The sequence below is a fragment of the Schistocerca americana genome, chromosome 3 (assembly GCF_021461395.2).
Source record: "Schistocerca americana isolate TAMUIC-IGC-003095 chromosome 3, iqSchAmer2.1, whole genome shotgun sequence".
NCBI classification, from domain to species: Eukaryota; Metazoa; Arthropoda; class Insecta; order Orthoptera; family Acrididae; genus Schistocerca; species Schistocerca americana.
In genome coordinates this window covers 730,133,969-730,156,213 of record NC_060121.1, presented here as the reverse complement: position 1 = coordinate 730,156,213, position 22,245 = coordinate 730,133,969, and the positions used below count along the sequence as shown (strand labels likewise).

At 42.0% G+C, this 22,245-nt stretch overlaps 1 protein-coding gene across 1 annotated transcript in view; it reads left to right on the top strand.

Annotated features, from left to right (window-relative positions):
* LOC124605810 (protein MAK16 homolog) overlaps positions 1–22,245 on the top strand; it is a 69,132-nt gene that overhangs the window by 22,793 nt on the left and 24,094 nt on the right. The window contains exon 5 of the mRNA XM_047137718.1: positions 12,187–12,316. Coding sequence (XP_046993674.1) covers positions 12,187–12,316 — 130 coding nt within the window. The remainder of the gene's footprint in view (positions 1–12,186; positions 12,317–22,245) is intronic.

Genomic DNA, 22,245 nt, shown 5'->3' with positions numbered 1-22,245 from the left:
GATGATTTAAAGGCTTCACATTTTTAACAGTGAAACCTTAAAATATCTTCTGTCATATGAGGTGAGGTGATACAGTGTTTAAAGCACTGGACTCACTCTTGTTTGAGTGGGATTCATCCAGATTTAGGTGGTCCATGGTTCATCTAAACTGCTTAAAACAGATGCTAGGATCTTTGAATTCCTTCCCTGTCCTTGTTCACAGACAAGTATAAGTATAAGAAAGGTTGCTGTAATCTAGAGCCCGAAGACTAGTGTGATGCGTCTATCTACATTAACTATCTTGTGCAAGCCTCTTCATATCTCTGCAACTATTGCAACCTAAACTCATTTGAACCTGCTTACTGTAGTTGAGCCTTAGTCAGCCTCTAAAAATTTTTATCCCCATCCCCAGTTTCCTCCATTAACAAATTGATGATACTATGATGCCTCGGATGCGGTCCTATCAACTTTTCACTTCTTTTAGTCAAGTTGTACCCTGAATTTCATTTCTCCCCAGTTCAGTTCCTTTTCATTGGCTATCTGCCCTACCAATCTCATCTTCAGCATTCATACTTAGCTTCCACTGTCTTTTTGTGTGAACTGTTTGTATTTTTCATGTCTGTTCAATGCTACAACCAGGGTAGATACCTACAGAAGACATCACCTAATATGTAAATTTATATTCACTGTTAACAGACTTTTTTTATAAATGATTTTGTTGCTATTGCTTGTCTGGGTTTTATATCCTCCATGCTTCAGTTACTGTCACTTATTTTGCTGCCCAAATAACAAAACTCAATTACTTCTAATACTTCACATTTCCTAATTTATTTTTCCTCTACATCGCCTTGTTAAATTTGACTGCACCCCACTACTCTTGTTTACTTTTGTTGTTGTTCATCTTACAATCTTCTTTCCAATACACTATCCATTCTGTTCAGCTAGTGTTCCAAGCCCTTTGCTGTCTCTGATGGGATTGGCAAACCTCAAAGTTGTATTCTTTCCCTATGAATTTTAATTCTATTTCAAGATTTTTCCTTGGTTTCTGTGATATCTTGCTTGTGCAGATTGAATTACATTGGCGTAAGCTACAACACATTGTAGATAACCATGCACTCGCTGTGCTTTATACGAGGGTGAGTCAACTGGAAACATTAAATTTTTTTTTTAAATGTTAGTTATTGTGCAGAAGTGGTACAAGGCTGTATCACTTTTCAACTAATCTCCCCCACACTCAATGCAAGTCCTCCAGCACTTACAAAGTGCATAAATTCCTTTAGAAAAAAATTCTGTTGGTGGACTGCGCAACCACTCACGCACTGCGTGGCATACCTCTTCATCAGAATGGAACTTCTTTCCTCCCATTGCGTCTTTGAGGGATCCAGACATATGGAAATCATTTGGGGCAAGGTTTGATGAGTATGGTGGATGAGGAAGACACTCAAAATACAGGTCTGTGATTGTTGCAACTGTTGTATGGGCAGTGTGGGGCCTTGCATTGTCATGTTGCAAAAGGACACCTGCTGACAGCAATCCACCTTGTTTTGATTTGATAGCAGGCTGTAGATGATTTTTTAGGAGATCTGTGTATGATGCACTGGTGGCAGTGGTCCCTCTAGGCATGTAATGCTCCAAAATGACGCCTTTTTCATCCCAAAAGAGAGTCAGCGTAACCTTCCCTGCTGATGGTTCTGTTTGATACTTCCTTGGGTTTGGTGATTAAGAATGGCACCATTCCTTGCTTACGCTCTTCATTTCCGGTTGGTGGAAGTGAACCCAGGTTTCATACCCAGTAACAATTCTTGCAAGGAAGCCATCACCTTCTCGTTCAAAGTGCTGAAGAAGTTCTTCACAAGCATCAACATGTCGTTCTCTCATGTCAGGAGTTAGCTGTCGTGGCACCCACCTTGCACACACTTTGTGAAACTGGAGCACATCACGCACAATGTGGAGTGCTGACCCATGACTAATCTGTAGACATGCTGCAATCTAATTCAGTGTCACTCGGCAGTTTTCCTTCACTATGGCTTCAACAGCTGCAATGTTCTGTGGAGTCACAACTCATTGTGCCTGACCTGGACGAGGAGCATCTTCCACTGAAGTCATACCATTTGCAAACTTCCTACTCCATTCATAAACTTGCTGCTGTGACAAACATGCATCACTGTACTGAACCTTCATTCGTCAATGAATTTCAATAGGTTTCACACCATCACTACGCAAAAACCAAATAACAGAATGCTGTTCTTCCCTGGTGCAAGTTGCAAGTGGGGCGGTCATCTTTATACTGATACTGTGACGGTATGTCTGCATCTGCACTATGCTGCCACCTACAGGCCATTCTGCACACAGCTTGTAGCACGCTTACCAACTTACAGGATAACGGCATAAAATTTTGATTTGTTATTACAAATTTAAGGTTTTCATTTGACTCACCCTCGTATGAGCTCCCTTCATTATTTCAAAGAGTATATTCCTGTCAGTATTATTGAAAGCTGAAACTTCATGGTAGATGAAAACTGTTTACCAGACTGGGCCTTGAGCTGGGAACTTCGCCTATCACAGGCAAGTGCACTACTGACTTAGCTATCCAGGCGCAACTCACAACTTGTCCTCACAGCTCTACTTCTGCCAATACCTTTTCTTGTACCTCCCACACTTCAAAAAGTTCTCCTGCACAACAGTTGGTAATGGAACTCCTGGCTGAAAGAATATTGCAGAGAATTAGCTTAGCTACAGTGTAGGGTATTCTTTCTAGATTGTATTTTCATTCAGCAGTGCAGTGTGCACCGATATGAAACTTCCAGGCAGATTCTATAAAGTTTGGGAGGTAGGAGGAAAGTTTCTGGCAAAAGTGAAGCATCGAGGGTGGGTCATGAGTCGTGCTTGGATAGGTCAGTCGGTAAAGCATTTTCTCACAAAAAGCAAGGTTTCCAGGCTTGAGTCCTGGTATGGCACACACTTTTAATCTGTCAGGAAGTTTTGTATCAGCAGCACACTGCGCTGCAGAGTGAAAATCCGAACTTGTCAAAAGCTTTCTCTATATCTAAAAATACTATTAGTCTGGGTTTACCTTTAATAAATCTACCTTCAAAGATAAGTTGTAGGGGCAGTATTACCTCACATGTTCCTACATTTCACTGGGACCTTTTTTAAAGGGTGGGGCCTCTGCATGCCCACACCAACGCGGTGACTATTACAAAAGTTCTACTGTCACTTCCGTATTTGTTAGTTACTAATCGATGACTTCATGGGATGTAAGGCTGCGATGTTATCTGTACATCTGGGTATGGCTACCCACAATACGGTCGCATTGAGGAGACAGATAGTGGACAAAAAGTGAATGAAGAGTACCAGTTTCAGGGGCATAGAGGAAAAAAAGTGCCAAGGCAAGTGCCAAGGGGAAAAACGTCTGTGATAGTCTGGTGGGGTAGTAAGAGCAGTAGTGTTTTTCTTGCTATCTGTGACAGATCATGCAAGGGTGTGATTGTTGTTAGTTTTGGGTATTGTGCAATGCTAGGTACTGTTGTCACAGCTTAGGTCATCATCGAGAGTGCCAGCCCTATCAAGAAAAGGAGAGGTACTGCTGGGCTGGGCACCTGTGAGTCTCCTGAGCCAGATGCAGCGTCTATACCTATAACAAGCCAAGGTCGTTAAGTTTGGTCAATTGGTCATAAATCGATTGCACTGTGTAAGGGTTTCAGTTGGTTTGTTTGCATTTTAGTGTGCAGTACTGTTTCCCTCTATTGCCAGTTGATCAGCAAGTTTACAGCTGGCAATTCAGATTTGCTTTGTTGTGCTGCAGGTGTTCACCAGTATTTTCTCTGTCTGTGTATTGGTGCTACCCATAGGTGATTAATTATCCCTGATTAGTAGTGTTTTTAGACGGTTATGTTCCCACCTATGGCTGTGATCGTAGTTTCCCATGTTAATGATGAAAGGGTTGTTCGAATGTCTCATTTTACTGTAAAGTTGTGTGGCTAGTTTTCTTAATACCTGTGTTAAGAGTCTCAAGGCGGTATTATCTGTGAAGGTCTGCAGTGTGTGTGTATTGTGAAGTGTTGCTTATGATAAGTAGCACTTTGTCCTGCATGATCTGCAGGCAGTGCAGACATGTGTGAGCCACACATTCCAAGACTGGAGCCGCATCCATAATCAGTGGTCTAATTAGTGTTGTGTGCACAGACTACGACACCCTCCTATATCTGTTAAGCTTGGGGTAAAGCTGTTTGAGCCTCAGTTGGTCACGTGTTCAGTGTGGTGCCACCATGTAAGTTTCTTGACCAGCCTGACACTGTAGTATCTGACTTCCTTACAGAAACATATTTGACGTGTGTGTAGCCTTATTGGTCTGCAGTTTTGGTGTTTGTGTAAATGTTTCGGTTTGTGTGTGAACAGAACAGCTCACACTTAATCAACGTTTACTTAACACGCGATTGTGATGTCTGTATTTCTGAGTTAATGTTTGATGATTTCCAATCTTGTGCTAGGATGGCAGTATCATCTGCATAGATGGCTACCTTCATGTTTTGTGTAGCTGGGAAGTCATAGATGTTAAATCAGTGGAGCCCTGGGATACTGCTTTGGGGTTCTCACGCTTGTGTACTGTGTTGTGTTGATTGTTTGCCCTGAACATCAGTATAGAAGCATGAAACCAGCATTGCTGAGTTTGCGAGTGAGACTGTTGTGCCTTAGACGATCAAAGGCCTCTCCGATGTCCAGGAACACAGCACCTGTAGCTTTGTTGGTGTTTTAGCTGTCTATGATGTTCCACTACACGGAGTTGTTGTTTTGTTGTGGCGTGGTGATTCCAGAGCTCCAGCTTCAGTGTGTTGTTGGTGATACAGTGCCTAGTGACGCATTTGAGAATTACCTTCTCAGCAACCTTGCTGAGCGAGCACAGCAGGTTGATGGGTCAGTAATTTTGTGGGAGGGAGTGGTGTTCCCCTGGCTTCCTGAATCTCAGGACCTTGGCTGCCTTCCAATAGGCAGGGAAGGGTTGGTGCTGAAAGATGGAATTTGTTGTGGTGTGTGTGTGTGTGTGTGTGTGTGTGTGTGTGTGTGTGTGTGTGTGTGTGTTAGGTACTCTGTAGCTTTATCCGTGAACTTCTGGAGGACACAGTTTTGAGTGCCATCGGGACCAGGCGCCTTTCTAGCTGTGGTATGCTCGATGACCCATGTGATTTCATGTGTGCTAGTTCATTTTATTATGTCTCATTTTGGCTGGATAACAAGTCATGTGACCTGGTCCATTTCAAGTGTGAGGGAGGTCGGAAGGAACCAGATTCCATGTGAATGACACTGCTAGTATCCTGGTTATCTGTTCAGCCTTCTACTCCATGGTCATTGTAGAATTGATGTGTAGTGTTTCTCCTTGGTGAAGTGATGAGCTAGTTTCCATGCACCCTGCTGCGTGGCATCTAACTCTGCGAGTTTGCTGTCCCGCTTTGTGGTTTTAAATGTTTGTATTTTTCCCTGTATGATATCCCAGGTCCTGTTAATGTGCTGTTTGTACAGTGGGTGCCTGATGTGCTGCCAGTATCTCCTGAGATGGTTTCTCGTTTAGGCCAGTCCTTGTATTTCTGGGGGCAGTGCCACTGAATGCTGTTGTGGTGTAAGTACTGGAATGGAGTCAGATATTGTGCCCTGAACCCATAATGGTGAATGCTTTGACAGCTTCATCAATTTGTGCAGTTAGCATAATCGTGTGAGGCTTTGGGATACAACTATCAAGTGTTTCGTTGAGCAGTACCCAATTTGCACGCTTGTAGTTGAGTATCCTGCGTGGTTCATTGTACTGCAGTCTCTCTTGTGTGTGTGTGTGTGTGTGTGTGTGTGTGTGTGTGTGTAATATTAGAGGGGTGTGGTTTGAGGCCAGAGCATTTACAACTTCAACATTGAGAGTGAATGTGACTCCCTTGAAGAGGGCCATGTCTATCACGTCTGGCCTTTGTTCCCTGCAGTAGCGAATGTGCGTCGGCTCGGCCTGTGCTAGTGTAAAGTAGTTTCAGCCTAGTGTGTGTTCATACAACTTTTTGCTGTTGGTGTTTTGTATGCATGAATTCCAGTCAGGTTGTTTAGCATTAAGATTGCCAGTGACTGTAATGCGCGCTACTGTGTTGAGTATTGTGCTGATATCACATGTTATGATGTTAACCAGGAGGATTGTATACCAGTATTTGTGTAGTGTTGGCACCGATGAACTTGACTGTAACAGTTGTGGCCTTGAATCTTTCAAGTGCTGGGAGATCAATGTTTGTGTGTTGTATGTCTTCGTGTGTGGTGATTGCTGTTCCACCTGCAGCTGTGCTGTTTGGTCGATCGGTATGGTAGATGCAGTCGACTGAGAAGCATAGTTGTCTGTTTGGCTGGAGTTTAGTTTTGTTCATGAGAATGATCTGGATTCCCTTCTCCATGAATACGGCTAGTTCAGCCCTTTTGTTACTGATCTCACCTGCATTTCAGAACAGGACCTGTGTCAGTGCATTGTTGTTTGTGTGTTGGAGCGAGTGTGGTGTATTATCCATGGAAGAGTGTAGGGAGCATGGTGAGAGCTGTTTTTATGGCAGCCAAACGCTGGCCAGGTGTGGTTGTGAAGAGCTGTGTGATGATGAAGTTTAAGATCCTCAGGAGGGTCTTAAACCACATGTGAGTGGGGAGTAGTGTCTCCACTGGTCATTGTGAGGATGTTTAAGTTGGCTGCTGTGTTGACTGCAGTATTGGTGGTCGCTGGTTCTTATGTTGGAATTCTGAATGGGCTGTCTTGAGTGTTCGTGTTTTGTATCTCATTTTTGGTCACCTGTGTTGTTGGTATGGTTGGGGGGGGGGGGGGGGGGAGGAGTAATTGGTTTGTGGTTTGGCTGTCTCTTTGACTCTGCACCTGAGTTTCCCAGTTTTGTTGTTGGTTTCTTTTTTGTGCTGTGGAAGTGTTTGCCCTTTTTGTTTTTCAGGTTCCTTTGCTTCCTTCCTTTCCTTGTGGTGGTGCGTCGTCTTTGGTTTTGTGTGTGTCGCTGTCTGGCGTGGTCGGAGCTTACTTGGTGTGATATGGGGGCAAGTAGTGTTACTACCAGTGTTTGTTGTAGTTCTGTTGCTGTGGAAATGTTTTGTGTGCTTGTGGAGCTCTGAGCCTCCTCGGCCCATCCCCTGCCACTTACAATGCCAGCAAAGGAGATTGTGCTCCTCACTGTGTGCGGAGGACCTTGGACATGTTCTAGCAGCTGGTTGGTTTTCTTTGGCATTTTTATGCCACAGAGCTTCTTTGTATGCATTGCACATTCTGTGGTTCACATGGGCACTACCACAGTTGGTGCATATTACAGCTGTCCCAGGTTTGTAGAGTTGTGCTTCGTGGTTGCCAGCACACTTGCAGAATCCATGAATTCAGCTCTTGGCTGCATTCACAAACTGCTAGCAAATGTGGCATTGTTGGGGGGCCCACAATGGTGTGTATATTTCTACCACGATGACCATATGAAGCAGGAGCTACTTCAGAAAGCCCCAGGAGAGAGCCGTATCGGCTAGCTCCACGAGCTAGTTTGGCTGTGACTTGCATGTGAAGAAATTGGTGCACGATCATGCAATCCCAGCCAGGGGCTTCCTATAGTATGTGTTTAGGGGTTATAATGTTTCACAACATACATTGGTGTCTTTTCATCCAGGGTCCTCTAATCCCTCAGCTTTGAGGAAGCTGAGAAGGTTGGTGTAGTCAGTTTTATTTCCCACATACACTGATGTGTGGTCCCCTAATAGTTGTATGTGATATGTTGTAGGGGAATGTTTTTCTACAAATGATGTGTTTAGCTTGCTGAGGCAAGTGCAGCTGCGTATTGTGACTGGTGGGAAGCCTATTGAGATGTTTCTCTGCATAGCTGCTTGTGTAGAGCTATAAAGAAAGATGATGAGACTTACCAAACAAAAGCGCTGGCAGGTCGATAGACACACAAACATACACACAAAATTCTAACTTTCGCAACCAACGGTTGCCTCGTCAGGAAAGAGGGAAGGAGAGGGAAAGACGAAAGGATTTGGGTTTTAAGGGAGAGGGTAAGGAGTCATTCCAATCCCGGGAGTGGAAAGACTTACCTTAGGGGGAAAAAAGGACGGGTATACACTCGCGCGCGCGCGCGCGCGCGCGCGCGCACACACACACATATCCATCCACACATATACAGGCACAAGCAGACATATACATGTACTCTTTGCCTCTGTATATGTCTGCTTGTGCCTGTATATGTGTGTGTGTGTGTGTGTGTGTGTGTGTGTGTGTGCGCGAGTGTATACCTGTCCTTTTTTCCCCCTAAGGTAAGTCTTTCCACTCCCGGGATTGGAATGACTCCTTACCCTCTCCCTTAAAACCCAAATCCTTTCGTCTTTCACTCTCCTTCCCTCTTTCCTGACGAGGCAACCATTGGTTGCGAAAGCTAGAATTTTGTGTGTATGTTTGTGTTTGTTTGTGTGTGTATCAACGTGCCAGCGCTTTCGTTTGGTAAGTCAAATCATCTTTGTTTTTAAATATATTTTTTCCCATGTGGAATGTTTCCATATATATATATATATATATATATATATATATATATATATATAAAACAAAGATGATGTGACTTACCAAACGAAAGTGCTGGCAGGTCGATAGATACACAAACACACACACAAAATTCAAGCTTTCGCAACAAACGGTTGCTTCATCAGGAAAGAGGGAAGGAGAGGGAAAGACGAAAGGATGTGGGTTTTAAGGGAGAGGGTAAGGAGTCATTCCAATCCCGGGAGCGGAAAGACTTACCTTAGGGGGAAAAAAGGACAGGTATACACTCGCGCGCGCGCTTACCTTCTCCCTTAAAACCCACATCCTTTCGTCTTTCCCTCTCCTACCCTCTTTCCTGATGAAGCAACCGTTTGTTGCGAAAGCTTGAATTTTGTGTGTTTGTTTGTGTATCTATCGACCTTCCAGCACTTTCGTTTGGTAAGTCACATCATCTGTTATAACAGAGGGAAACATTCCACGTAGGAAATATATATCCAAAAACAAAGATGATGCGACCCACCAAATGAAAGTGCTGGCAGGTCGACGGACACACAAACATACACACAAAATTCAAGCTTTTGCAACAAACTGTTGCCTCATCAGGAAAGAGAGAAGGAGAGGGAAAGACGAAAGGATGTGGGTTTTAAGGGAGAGGGTAAGGAGTCATTCCAATCCCGGGAGCGGAAAGACTTACCTTAGGGGGAAAAAAGGACGGGTATACACTCGCGCGCGCACAGACATCTGTCTGCTTGTGTCTGTATATGTGTGGATGGATATGTGTGTGTGTGTGTGTGCGCGCACGAGTGTATACCCGTCCTTTTTTCCCCCTAAGGTAAGTCTTTCCGCTCCCGGGATTGGAATGACTCCTTACTCTCTCCCTTAAAACCCACATCCTTTCGTCTTTCCCTCTCCTTCCCTCTTTCCTGATGAGGCAACAGTTTGTTGCGAAAGCTTGAATTTTTGTGTGTTTGTTTGTGTGTCTGTCGACCTGCCAGCGCTTTCATTTGGTGGGTCGCATCATCTTATATATATATATATATATATATATATATATATATATATATATATATATATATAAAAGAATGAATGGATAAAAATGGGGAAGAAATGGCTTTAAATATTTTTCTTATTTATTCTTTCAGTACGAACTTTATTTACGTGTGATAATAAAAATTCATTTAGACAGAATTAAGCACATTTAAAATTACGTGAACCTTAGCAACCCTCTCATGCTGACAAATTCAAACTAACTGACTAATAACATTTATGACTTTGAAAATTATTTAAATTAAGTTTTTTACGTATTTCGGCCTTTTGGCGCACATTTTCTAAATGCAGTGGTTTTTTTAAGTATTTACTGAATTCTTTCCTGGCGTTAGCTATGGAACACAAGACTGTCTCTGTTAGCATAAAATGGTTAAATATTGCCAAGCCGACCTGGACGTTTAATTATCATTGACAAAACACACTTCACTATAAGTTTGTTATTTGCTTTAGAAATTGAAAGAACCAACAGATCAACAACTTCAACGTTAATTATCCGCCTATGAATGCACAAATGTAAAACCAGTAATAAATTCAGTCAGCCTCAGGATCGCTATAAAAGAAAAATATTTCGTAATTCACTGCTAATTTTACCTGCTCCTGATTTACGGGTTTGGTTAATTTTATAGCGGAACAATTTTTTAAATGTGCCGCCGCTGCAAATCGTTCGGTCGTGGCACAGCCCAGCAACACCAATGATAATCGCTAAAAGTGCTGAAAGTTCTTTAAAGAAATATTATAGATGACATAGGCAAGCTAATTTACATTAGTAATACACAATTTTGATAAATTATAATGTATTTAGACCATAACAATAATTAAAATTACATACCTTTATAATTTCTCCTCTAATGGCGGCTAAAGATAGATACAGATAAAGATAGATACAGAGAAAAGAAGTCTACTCATTCATATCATTCATATAATGCTACGTCACAGGTTCCTGTCTCTCTCTCTCTCTCTCTCTCTCTCTCTCTCTCTCTCTCTCTCTCTCTCAGAGCTCTCGAGGGAGACGACAAAGAATGCACATGATATAGATCGCTACATTCTAGTAAGATGCAATACACAGGATTGTGTATGGTTATTATCAATACAAGGAGTAATCCATGTTAAAAAGGTGTGTTTTTTTTCTTTTTTTTTAAGCGTTAAGTGAAGCACAGTTATTTAATGGGAGTGTCCGCCCCGATTGCAGAGTGGTCAGCGTGACGGATTGCCGTCCTATGGACCCGGGTTTGATTTCCGGCTAGGTCAGAGATTTTCTCCACTCTGGGACCGGGTGTTGTGTGGTCTTCATCATCATCACTTCATCCCCATCCAGCGCGCAGGTCGCCCAATGTGGCGTCGAATGTAATAAGACCTGCACCAAGGTGGTCAGACCTGCGCCGCAAGAGACCTCCCGGTCAATGATGCCAAATGCTCATTTCCATTTAATGGGAGTAAGTCAGCTCCTCTAAACTGTTTTTTCGGTATGATTTCTGGCACAAAACATTTTTATGGTGGATGGTTATCATTGAGGGAAGTGATATAGTGTCCTAGATTTGCCAGTATGTGCATGTTGTAGAGGCATTTCATTGTTACAATATTGTTTGGTGTGATGGGACATGGGTTAATGCATATCTCACAAGGCAGTAAGCTGGGTGGACTGCACAGCTGAAGGAACAACTAAAGTCCGATAAGAAACGAAAGGGGGCAGGATAATTGTCCTTCACATTGGCTTGCCTCTTAGCTTTGCTCCAGATCCTTTATTGCTGTTTTGTTCCTGAAAGCGAGGTGGCTACCACGAGAACTCAAGAGTTTTTATGCAAAGGTTATCCATTTCAATACAAAATATTCCCTGAATTAAGAGTAATGCTTGAGGCACCATACTACTTCATTGTGTTAGAGCTCTGAAAATGCAGTAGCGGAAATAAGATATTTTGCTTTGGAGGCAGAGAAATATTCTAGAGGAGAAAACTGAAATTGTCATGAATAAAAGGCTGAGTTAATGAGAGTTTGTAAAACTGTACAGGTAAAGAAACTAATTCTACCAGGTCAATGAATCTGGTGTAGCTTTCTCGATACTACACTTGTTTCAATCCTTTTGAACTTAATGAGCCTATGAAAAGCTATGTGCCAAGGAACAATAAAAAGTTCATTCTCAGTGAGTTGCAAATGGCAATGAAATGTTATTGCAGGAGCTACGCCCCCAGGACTGAGCTTGTGTTGTGAAGCTACACCAGGAGTGTATTCAAGGAAACAGGTCTGGGAAGTGTTGTTGGAGGAACAAATCAAAGATATGGAGATTTCTATCAGCTCCAACACCAATTCTAGGTCAAAGAAAGAGGAAATGATGATTCTTCCCTTCCAAACTGATTACTCCATAATTGTTTGTATTTATAAAATATTCATTGACATAAGTACGCAGTTAGGTATTATTGTTTTTATTACTTAACAAGGCTTCTGCGATTGCTGTTTAATGACCATATGCTTGCTGAAAGTGGGCTTGGCACACTCAGTTTGGTCTGGCAACAGCACTCCCTTGCACTGTAATCAGAATTGTGAAAAGTCTCATGTTATTTTAACTGCGCAGTAGCAAACACATTTCTGAAGTGAAATTAACTAGTATGCATCTGTAACTTCATACTTTTTTCTTATTATTACAGGAAGAAGTTAATCCCTCTGCAGCGCAAGATTGAACGAAGAGAGCGAAGGAAAGAAGTTAAAGCACTTGTTGCAGCAAGACTTGATACTGCAATAGAGAAAGAACTTATAAATAGACTGAGGCAGGGTGTGGTAAGAATCAGAACTTTTTTATTTATGTTTTTTTTTTTTATTGTGTAGTGACAAATAAATCCAATTATTATAAAAGATAACATTCAATTTCATAGTTTTTACTCATAAAACGCACATGGCAGTACTAAACAGAAATAAATTAATGTTAATTTTACTCTGTTTTGGAAAATACAGGCTAATTATAGCTAAAGTTCCTGTTTTAAAACACTGTATTAAACAGGAACAATGCTAAGAATGATGTCAATTTTGAACAGAATATTATTGAAGAAGGGGGGGGGGGGGGGAGAGTGATGAGGGGGTGGGGAGGAAGGTAATGAAAATTTTAGCACTAAATGGCTCCGTATGTGTCATAACGTAAATGGGTTCAGCTACAACTAATAGATGAATCACAATACAATGGCGGTGGTGTGAGATGCACATAGAACCAACTGTGCTGTGCAACATACATGATGGCATCAGTTTGGCATTCATCAGTTGTGGCACTGTTAATTAGGTAAGCCCATCCACTATGGCAAGGTTGTACCACATTGAATGAGAAAAATCCTTTTTTAGTTGTACTGAGGCAAATACCACATAAAAAGCGACAATGAAATCAGTTTTTAACTGGCCTGAGTCTAAAAATCACATAAAAAGTGGGAATAATATCAGTTTTAACTGTCATGAAGCTGGCACAAGACATATTCAATATGCTGTACAGTTTTCTGCCACAAGTGGAAATTGAGAAACAGCATGATGCAAAAGAGATCATAATGGCTTGGGTGTCAAGTTAAGAATGCATTGCTCAGTGTTTGCCTTCAATTGAAATGTGTTTGTGATCAGATCGCTGAATACAGCATTTTTAAGTTTACACAGCTGCCAGAAGTCAACAGGTTTAAGATCAGGTGATTTTGATGGCCAGGCTGTAAGGAAATGACAGCTGATCATTGTAGCATTTTCAAAATGCTGTTTGCAGCAGCTGCTTCACTGGCTGTACCAAGTGCAGAGCAGTACCACTTTGGATAAAAATGATCCTACAAAATCAACCACACCGTTGAAGGGTTTGAATGACTTTGGTGCACAAAAGACTCTCATTGCGTTTACCAGAGATGGTGCAGGTAACAGGACCCGTAGGACCCATAGCTCTACGGTAAACAGTGCTATCAGCCCACACCGTAGAGTTATCTTTGTAGAATGAAACGGTACCAGTTGATGTGCAAGCAGAGTTTCCTAGCCCATATTCTGTAATTTTGTATATTGACTTGTCCTTCGAGATGGAAATGGACTTTGTGTGCCCACGGAAAGTTCCGTGGCTATTCGTTGTGTACTTCCATGTGAGCAAGAAACTCCAGAGCATACTTTTGTCTTACTGGCTGGTCAGCACAAAGCAACTCCTGAACATGGGTAATTTTGTAAGGATAGCAATGCAGGATGTTTCTTAGCATTTTATGTGCTGTGCTCACAGGTGTGTCCAAAGCTCCAGTAATTCCCTATGCACTGCATGTTTGCACACCACCACTAAACCCCTCCTAAAGTGCTGTGGCCATATCTTATACTGACAGTGGATCAGTTGTTTTCCTCCCTCTGCAACATTGTACTTGAAAAGAACCTGTCACTTTGAATTTCATAATCATTCTCCCAAAAACCATGGCAGACATCTGACCAGCACCTTTTTTCATACCATTGAGTGTCCAGAACTTTTACAGGGCTACTGGTGCACAGTCACATTTCTTGTAAAAGAGCTTACCAAGCAGCACCTGATCTTGTATTGAGACTGTTATGACAAGCATCTCAGATGCAAACTGAGGAACATTCGTGCACCCTGCCTCTTATATTTTGTGTATTCTGCCACTTACAGCACCATCTAGTGGTAATATTTTCATAAAATTTTTGTGTTTCTGTAATGTTTCTTCCCTCCTCAATTACACTGTGTTCAAATTTACTGTCATTCTGAGCAGCAGATCTCGTTTTACAGTATTTTGAAATTGCAACTGAATTATATATGCCCATTGTAATTGTTTCCACTTCTTTACTACATTAACGTGTTGATATTGTATTTGGGAAAGAGGTGTTTTTGCTGTTTATTTTGTTATACTGCCCTTTCCAATTTTGTTGGCAATAATGTACTAATAGTAAGTGATTCAGATTGCTGAATGATTAGTATATACTCCAGTGTGTAACCAAAATGGGTGGCCTCAGATGAGGTGAAAAAATGAAAGCAGTATAAAGGGTGGTGCAAAGAACACATAAATTTGACTTGTATATTATTAGTGGTGGGAATGGAATGTCGCAGTGAGGGATGTGTTGTTTTGGAGTGTCCTGTTTCAGTAGCAATGGCACAGTGGACCATGCATCGTAGCATTTTCACTGTTGAACATTTCTTCAAAGGTAATGACCCTGTCATCACATTTGAATGGCTTTTCCGTATGTGCTTCAGTGCTCCGCGATATAGTTAGGTACCTGATCGCAACATGATATTGCGGGGGGGTCTCTCTTTTTTGCATGACTGGATCAGTTGCCTGATCATCCTCGCATGGTGCAAATGCAGGGAAATGTTGATAGAGTAAGAGCATCTGTTCTTCAAAGTCCTCATTGCTCCACTAGGCAGCATATTCCAACTCTGGACTTGTTTTGTCGCTCGCTGCAGTGTCCTGAAGGATGAGTTACATTTTCATTCTTACAGTATTTTGATCATGCAGAAGATTCACAATTGTGATTATTATGAATAGAGACAGTTTTGTGAGAGAATGCTTGATGATGATTGATGATGATGATGATGATTATGATTAGTGAGGAAGCATTCTTTCACTTAGACGGTTATGTAAAGAAACAAAACTGTCACTATTGGGCAGCAGACAACCCACAAGAAATGTGTGAAAAACCACTGCACGGTGCAAAAGTGAGTGTGGTGTGGAGTGTCCAAAGTAGGAATCGTTGGGCCTTATTAAAATTTTTTTTTTTTTTTTGGAAGAAGGTGGTGGTAGTGTAACAGTGAGTCCTGCATGTTATTTTGCAATGCTGTGCAATTTCATACGGCCACAACTGGACACTATAGGGATGGACATGGCAGACATTGAGTTCCAACAAGATGCATCCACGGCCCACATGGTTAATGGTTCCATGGCAGTTGTTTGAGAAATGGTTCCCCAACATGTGATCTCACATTTCAGCGATGTCCACTTGCCAGCATGCTTGCCAGATTTGTCGGTTTGTGACTTCTTCTTACAGGGTTACCTAAAAAGTAAAGAGTACTGCAATAAACTTCATACACTCAAAAAGACCAGGAAGCTGCATTATGTCAAGAAATTGCTGCTGTTTCATGTGACGTCTTGACGAAAGTGATGACGAACTTCAAACAAAGACTTTTAATGTGTGTTCATGAAGAAGGCTGCTAACTGCCTGACGTTATCTTTAAAAAATCGAATACATGACAGCTCATAAATTGGATACATTACCAATTGTAGTGATGTGACTACATTTTGCACGTGAACAAATCAGAGCCAGTTATACTAGTTTGAAATCCATGCATTCTTTTTGAAATCCATGCATTCTTTTTGAGCCTCCATGTGCTTCCTTTGACAAGAGGTATTATAATAACTCTGTGTTATTTAAAGGGGTTTTTCATGTGAAGACATTTCAGCTCTCAAGCTAACAAACACCAAGTGTGATAGTCTGGGTTGCGGTGCTTTGATGACATTGTAACAGCAGGCATGTTCTATTGCCCAAGGTACTTGCCTTCATTCAGGTAACTCAAAATGCAGTATTTTACCAATACAATGCCCAGACAATTGAACACACAAGCATGTTTCAAACTACATTGGGCATATCGCGTCTTGTCTAACTGTATATTTGCTTGACATTATTGGATGTTTTTTGTCACAGTCCTCCAATTGTTGTTAATGCTTCGTTACTTCGAAAAAAAAAAGTTATGTTAATGGAAATTTCACACGAACATTTCCAGGCCTTCTTTTTATTCCATACTGCAAGGATTAGAGGCTTTCATTGTTGTGTTATGTCAGGTGGAACATTCACTATTCCTGATTTGTAGCAGCTCTGTTGTAGTAGTAAATCCTATCAACAAAGTCTTCACTTTTGGAAATGATGAACTTGCACGGTGTAAAATTAGGGATGATGAGCAGGTGCTCAAGAACTTTTAAGCCTGTTGAACTTAACTAGTTGTATTTAAAAAAAAATAATGAACTAGAGCATTGCTATGCTGTAGGAACTAGAACAGATGGTTTTAAATAGGGGACCTATGGTTTGACGTAGAATCTGAACCATGTGTTGCTTCTAGCAACTCCTCATATCATTGAGATGTGAAGGCTAGGTTAAAACGAAGATTAGAAAATCTGTTGTTCAACTGAGAATTAATCCTGTAACCTCATTGGTTCCCAGGCATCTGCATTACTGCTAGCCCACCAGGCCCAACATGTATGGAGATAATTCATCTATAGGTTTTGATGAGAGATATAGCGAGGATGTGACACATTTCGCTGTATCTCTGTTTGCATTGACTTAGAAGCTTAAATTTTGACTTAGAAGCTTAAATTTTTTACATTGCCAAAGTACAGTAGACCTTGCTATTTGGCATAAATTTCAACTTGATATCCCTACCTGTTCCTGAGAAAAAGAAGTCTTAACAGCTGGACAGACACACAATGAAGTGATTCAGTAAGGGTTCCATTATAACTGATGGAGATATGGAACCAAAAAAATGAAGTTTTTTCTTGACAAAGATTTTTGCTCAACAGCATCTGTAGAATGTCATTTCAAACACACTTGATTGAAAAATCACTGTCATGTGCCTGCAGCAGTAATATTCTGTTACAAGGGAACTGTGTCCCATCACCATCCATTTTGTCCAGGTTTTTGGTATAAGTAGGAGTTCGCACAGCTGCTGGGGGAAAAAAAGAGTCAGCTGAGGTACGAGCAGTTTGTTAGCAATTTCTTGGCAGCAGGTAGCACAGTGAAAAGACTTCACAATGGCAATCCAAGGGTCTTGGGGTCAAGCCACTGTACTGGTACAATCCTCACTCCCCTTACCTACACTGCAAATAAACAGAAATAATGCTCAATATGTTGTATATATGAGGATTGGAACTTAAATAGTGGCAACTATTTATTCACAACCGGTACAAAAGAGTTACATTCTTTTACTGTCCTTCAGAGTAGTCACCATCATTGTGTAGAACCCGTTGCCAGCAATGTGGAAGGCGTAGTATATCTTTAGCAGAGCCTGTTGTGTTGATGGTGCGATTGGAGCAGTCTACTGCCTGGTGACTCTCTGGAACAGTTCTGAAGCGAATGCCACATAGTGGTTCCTTCATCTTTGGAATCAAGCCAAAGTCACAAGGACTTAAGTCTGGGGAGTATGGTGGATGGTACGGTACTTCCCAGTCCCATCGGCCGAACAGAGCAGCCACAGCTTGCGCTGTATGCACCCGTGCATTGTCATGCAAAATGATGGGTGGGTTGCGCAGAAAGTGTTGCCACTTCTTTCGCAAAGCAGGTTGCAGGTGATGCTCCAAAAATGAATGGTAATAAGACTTAAGTCCTTGTGACTTTGATTTGATTCTGAAGATGAAGGAAAAACTTCATGGCATTCACTTCAGAACTGTTCCAGAGATTCAACAGGCAGTGGACCTCTCCATTCGCACCGTCAACAGAACAGACTCTGCTAACGGTATACTAAGCCTTCCCCGTTGCTGGCAATGGGTTCTACACAATGCTGGTGACTACTTTGAAGGACAGTAACAGGTGCAAACATGTAACTCTTTTGTATCAGTTATGAATAAATAGTTGCCACTATTTAAGTTCCAACCCTCGTATTAATATCTTCATAAAAGGCACAGAAAGGAAAGGCAAAAGAAAATTGGACTTGCAAGTAATTTCCAACAAAGGATAGTATTTACAATGTCCATGAGGACTCTGCAAATAAATTTCCAGGTATGGATAGTAATTAAAGCATATGTGATTTTGTATTCTGTTAGTTTCAATCTGACTTTCGAGCAACCCTCGGCTGCTGCACATGAACAATAGATTTCCCTGTTTTTATGATGAATATCACTTCAATACATGTAAATCATCATCTGTAATACAATGAAAAAATCTAATTTTACGTATGAAGGTCTCATGTATGCTTTACACTCCCTGCCTGGAAATTTATTTGCAATTCCAAATTTTTCTTTTCCTTCGCTTTTCATACTGTTAATGAACGTATCAGTGATTACAATATAAGTAACATAATAATTTAAAATTAAAAAATAAGAGGTTCTGCCAAGGGACTTCACTCCACAACCCTTGGATTACCAATCTGAAGTCTTTTCGCTGTGCCAACCACTGACTGGAATCTGCTCTAACATAAATGACTCATGTGTTGTCTGATCCCTGTCAAAAATACTATTTTATCTAAATGCTCGGATATCAGGAGCTCCCACTTCTGTCACCTTCACTTCTGGCCAAGCCATGTATATACCGTAAGTTTGGATGAAATCAGTGACGATGACTAGGTGCGATTCCATTGTTAGCCAAATACATTATTAACAAAAATTTTTGGCGTGTCATTACTTCATAAGACACATTGTGCTACTTGCTTGTCAGAAAGTAGGGCTCAAACAAAAACAAATAATCTTTTCCTTAGTGTAGTCTTGCAGAATGATGTCAGTTACAAATGCAGGCTGGTCCATAGATTGATTCTTCTATGCAATGGTATTATCATAGCAGTCATTGTGCACTAGTTTCCGTACTGCAGGAACTTTTCAGTGATTCATGGCATGAGCAGAGAGATTAAAGGTATTGATTTGATTGATTTGATTTCAACAGGGGAGCTAAAACAGCTTAGATCTAACCTGCCACTGCCCACACCGAAACTAGGTTTATTGTGCAGTATCGCTCCCTGTATATCTAGTAAAGCCAACCAGTGCCCTTGAATAGTGCAAGGAGTCCCTCTACCAGTTTTTTATTAGACACAATTTTTTCAGGTGTAGTTGTCCCGAAGATTCTGTGTCTTTTACTCTCCAATGCCATGCATTCAAAATTAGGTGTGATGCAGTTTCTTCACCCTTATCACAGATCCTACATTTAGGGTCCTCTTCCATTATACCCATTTTTTGTAGGTGTCTTTTGAAGTTCCCATGGCCGGTCATCAGTCCAGTCGTGAGTTTGCTCTCTTTCCTGTTCAATCCCAGGATTACAGAGCTTCTTTTAAAACATGACTTGGGCATCATTACCTTACCATGTTTTTGTTTATGGACCTTGGTCCAATATCCTATGTACTGTTCCTTAAGCCAGTTCCGTAGTTCTAATTCGATCATAGCCTTGGTGATTGTCAAGACAGGTTCCGGTCCAATAAATGGAGTTGTTGCCCCCATCCTAGCCAATCTATCGGCTTGTTCATTGCCACAGATACCTGAGTGGCCAGGGACCCACACTAGGTACACCCTATTGCTTCTCCCTAGCTCCACCAGAACCCTGTGGCAATCTGCAACAATCTTAGATCTTGTTGCAGGAGCTGCCAATGATTTCAGGGCTGCCTGGCTGTCTGAATAGATGTAGATGCTACGATCATTGTAGCGCCCACTCATATTCTCCTCCACACATGCCCTGATCGCAGTAATTTTGGCTTGGAATACAGAGGCCATTTTCCCTAGAGAGATGCTGCTCTCCAGTCTTGGCTGAACCCTGTGCAACCCTGCCCCAACGCCTTGATCTGTTTTCAGTGAACCAGATGATGTCCCCCGTACAGTGTCGAACTGTTTTCTCCCACTGCTCCCTACTTCCAATTATTATGTTGTACGGCTTGTCGAAGCAGTTAGGAGTTGTTATATAGTCAGCGGGCATTTCCCCAGCCATACTTATATTTACCTCATTCACTATGTTAGTGTGTGATTCTGGATATCCAAATGAGACCCAGTTTTGGCCAGTTTTAAGTCTGTATGCCCCAGCTGCTGCCTCCATCTTAACCCAAAGGTGAAGTGGAGGCATGTCCAGCATGGCTTCCATTCCAGCGGTTGGTGTGCTGTTAATTTCGCCCGTTATGGCTAAGCAGGCCAATCTCTGCACCTTAGCAAGCTCTTTAGCAGCAACCCACTGTTGTACCTTCTTCCACCACACTACAGCCCCATAGGAAATCCTGGGTCTAACCACTGTGGTGTATACCCAGTACATACCCCTGGGGCTTTGGGCCCTGTTTTTGCCACAAGCCCTCCTAGTACTAACTAAAGTGCTTTTCGCCTTGGAGCAGGTGATCTTAATATGAGGGGTCCAAGTTAGCTTCTCATCCAAGGTTACCCCTAGATATTTCATTGTCCTCTTCACAGGTCGAGTTTCATCGAAGAGCTTTAGATTCCAACTTGCATACTGAATATGTCTCTTTGTAAATGGCACCATGACAGTCTTCTTAGGATTAACTCTCAGATCCTGTTTAATGCACCATTTTTGCACAATGTCCAACCCTCCTTGTGCCATATTCCTGACTGTGTCAGTGAATTTGCCAAGGTCATCTGCTTATCCTTGGCAGAAGCATTGTCTGGAATTTAGTTTCTCAATAAGTTTGTTCACCACACTAGAGGAGACGAAACTCCTCCATGTGGGCAACCTCTAGTTGTCTTCCATAAAAACACGGGAGAACTGCCGGATATCAGTAACGTCCTGCCACGATATTTCGGCGCAGAGTCGTCTGGCCATCTTCAGGTGAGTGCCACTGTAGTAGTACTGGCGAGTATGCGCTGAGCTCCGCTATTTAAAGCCTTCTGAGGTGACATTGCGCATGCGCTGCTCAGCGTGCGTGTTCATAACGGCTCCGTGCACTGCGCCTCGCGCTCTCCACTGTGAAAGCTAGGTGTGCCGGTATCAGGTCGATCTCCATCTTTATGCAGATAACTACGTCGGCTACGAAGTTTCTGTATAACAGGATTCCAAGCAGAGTTTAGCTGATAACCGCTATCTTGATTGATGAGGTCTCGTTGTCAGACAATCTTATTTCCACAGATTCATTGATAATCGAGCTCCAAAAGTTTGATGTGTGGGCCAAAAGTTTTGTGTCATTGTAATTCATGGAATGGTCTGTGGAATTACGTGGCAGGACGTTACTGATATCCGGCAGTTCTCCTGTGTTTTTATGGAACAATCAGTATGCCGGGAAAGCTTTAAACATCACCTCTAGTTGTCTTAATTACCATGTTTTCATTCATCATGGTAGCCTCTACCTTCCTTCCACTTAGCATGGCTCTGGTCTACCTACATATAGTGGTCCCCAGATCATGCACCTCTGCTGCCCTTACCATGGAATCGAAGGTCGTGCTACTAAAGGCCCCCTCGATATCCAGGAAGATGCAGAGGGCTATTTCTTGGAAGTGAAGTGCTTTTTCCACCTTCCCAACAAGTTGGTGGAGAGCTGTTTCACATGATTTACCTTGTTGGTATGCGTGTTGGTTCAGGTGTAGAGGGACCCTGCATAGCCTCCTCTCCCCAACATATACATAACCAGTTTTTCCAGTGTTTTGAGAATGAAGGAGTACATACTGATTGGTCTCATATCCTTGGCCTTGGTATGATCAATTCTCCCTGGCTTTGGAATGAAGGCAACCTTCACTGCCATCGAAGCATTGGGAATGATTCCTACTGCTAGGCTAACCCTGAATAGCCTATGTTGGACTCTTATAAGCTTTCCTCCTGCCTATTACAGGAGAACTGGCAAAATTACATCTGGGCCAGGAACTTGAATGGCTGGAATGTTCCCACTGCCCACTGGATTTTGTTGAAGTTCACACACTCCTTGGCCGATTCCCAGTCCTCTCTTCGAGTGTCTGAGAACCATTGTCTCTCTGGGGTCACATACTGGTCTGTGTTATCCGGCAGAGCATATTGAGGAAAGTGAGTTTTGAGGAGAAATTCCAGCATCTCATGTGCTGTCTTTGTATATTCCCCATCCTCCTTCCTCAACGTACCTCCTG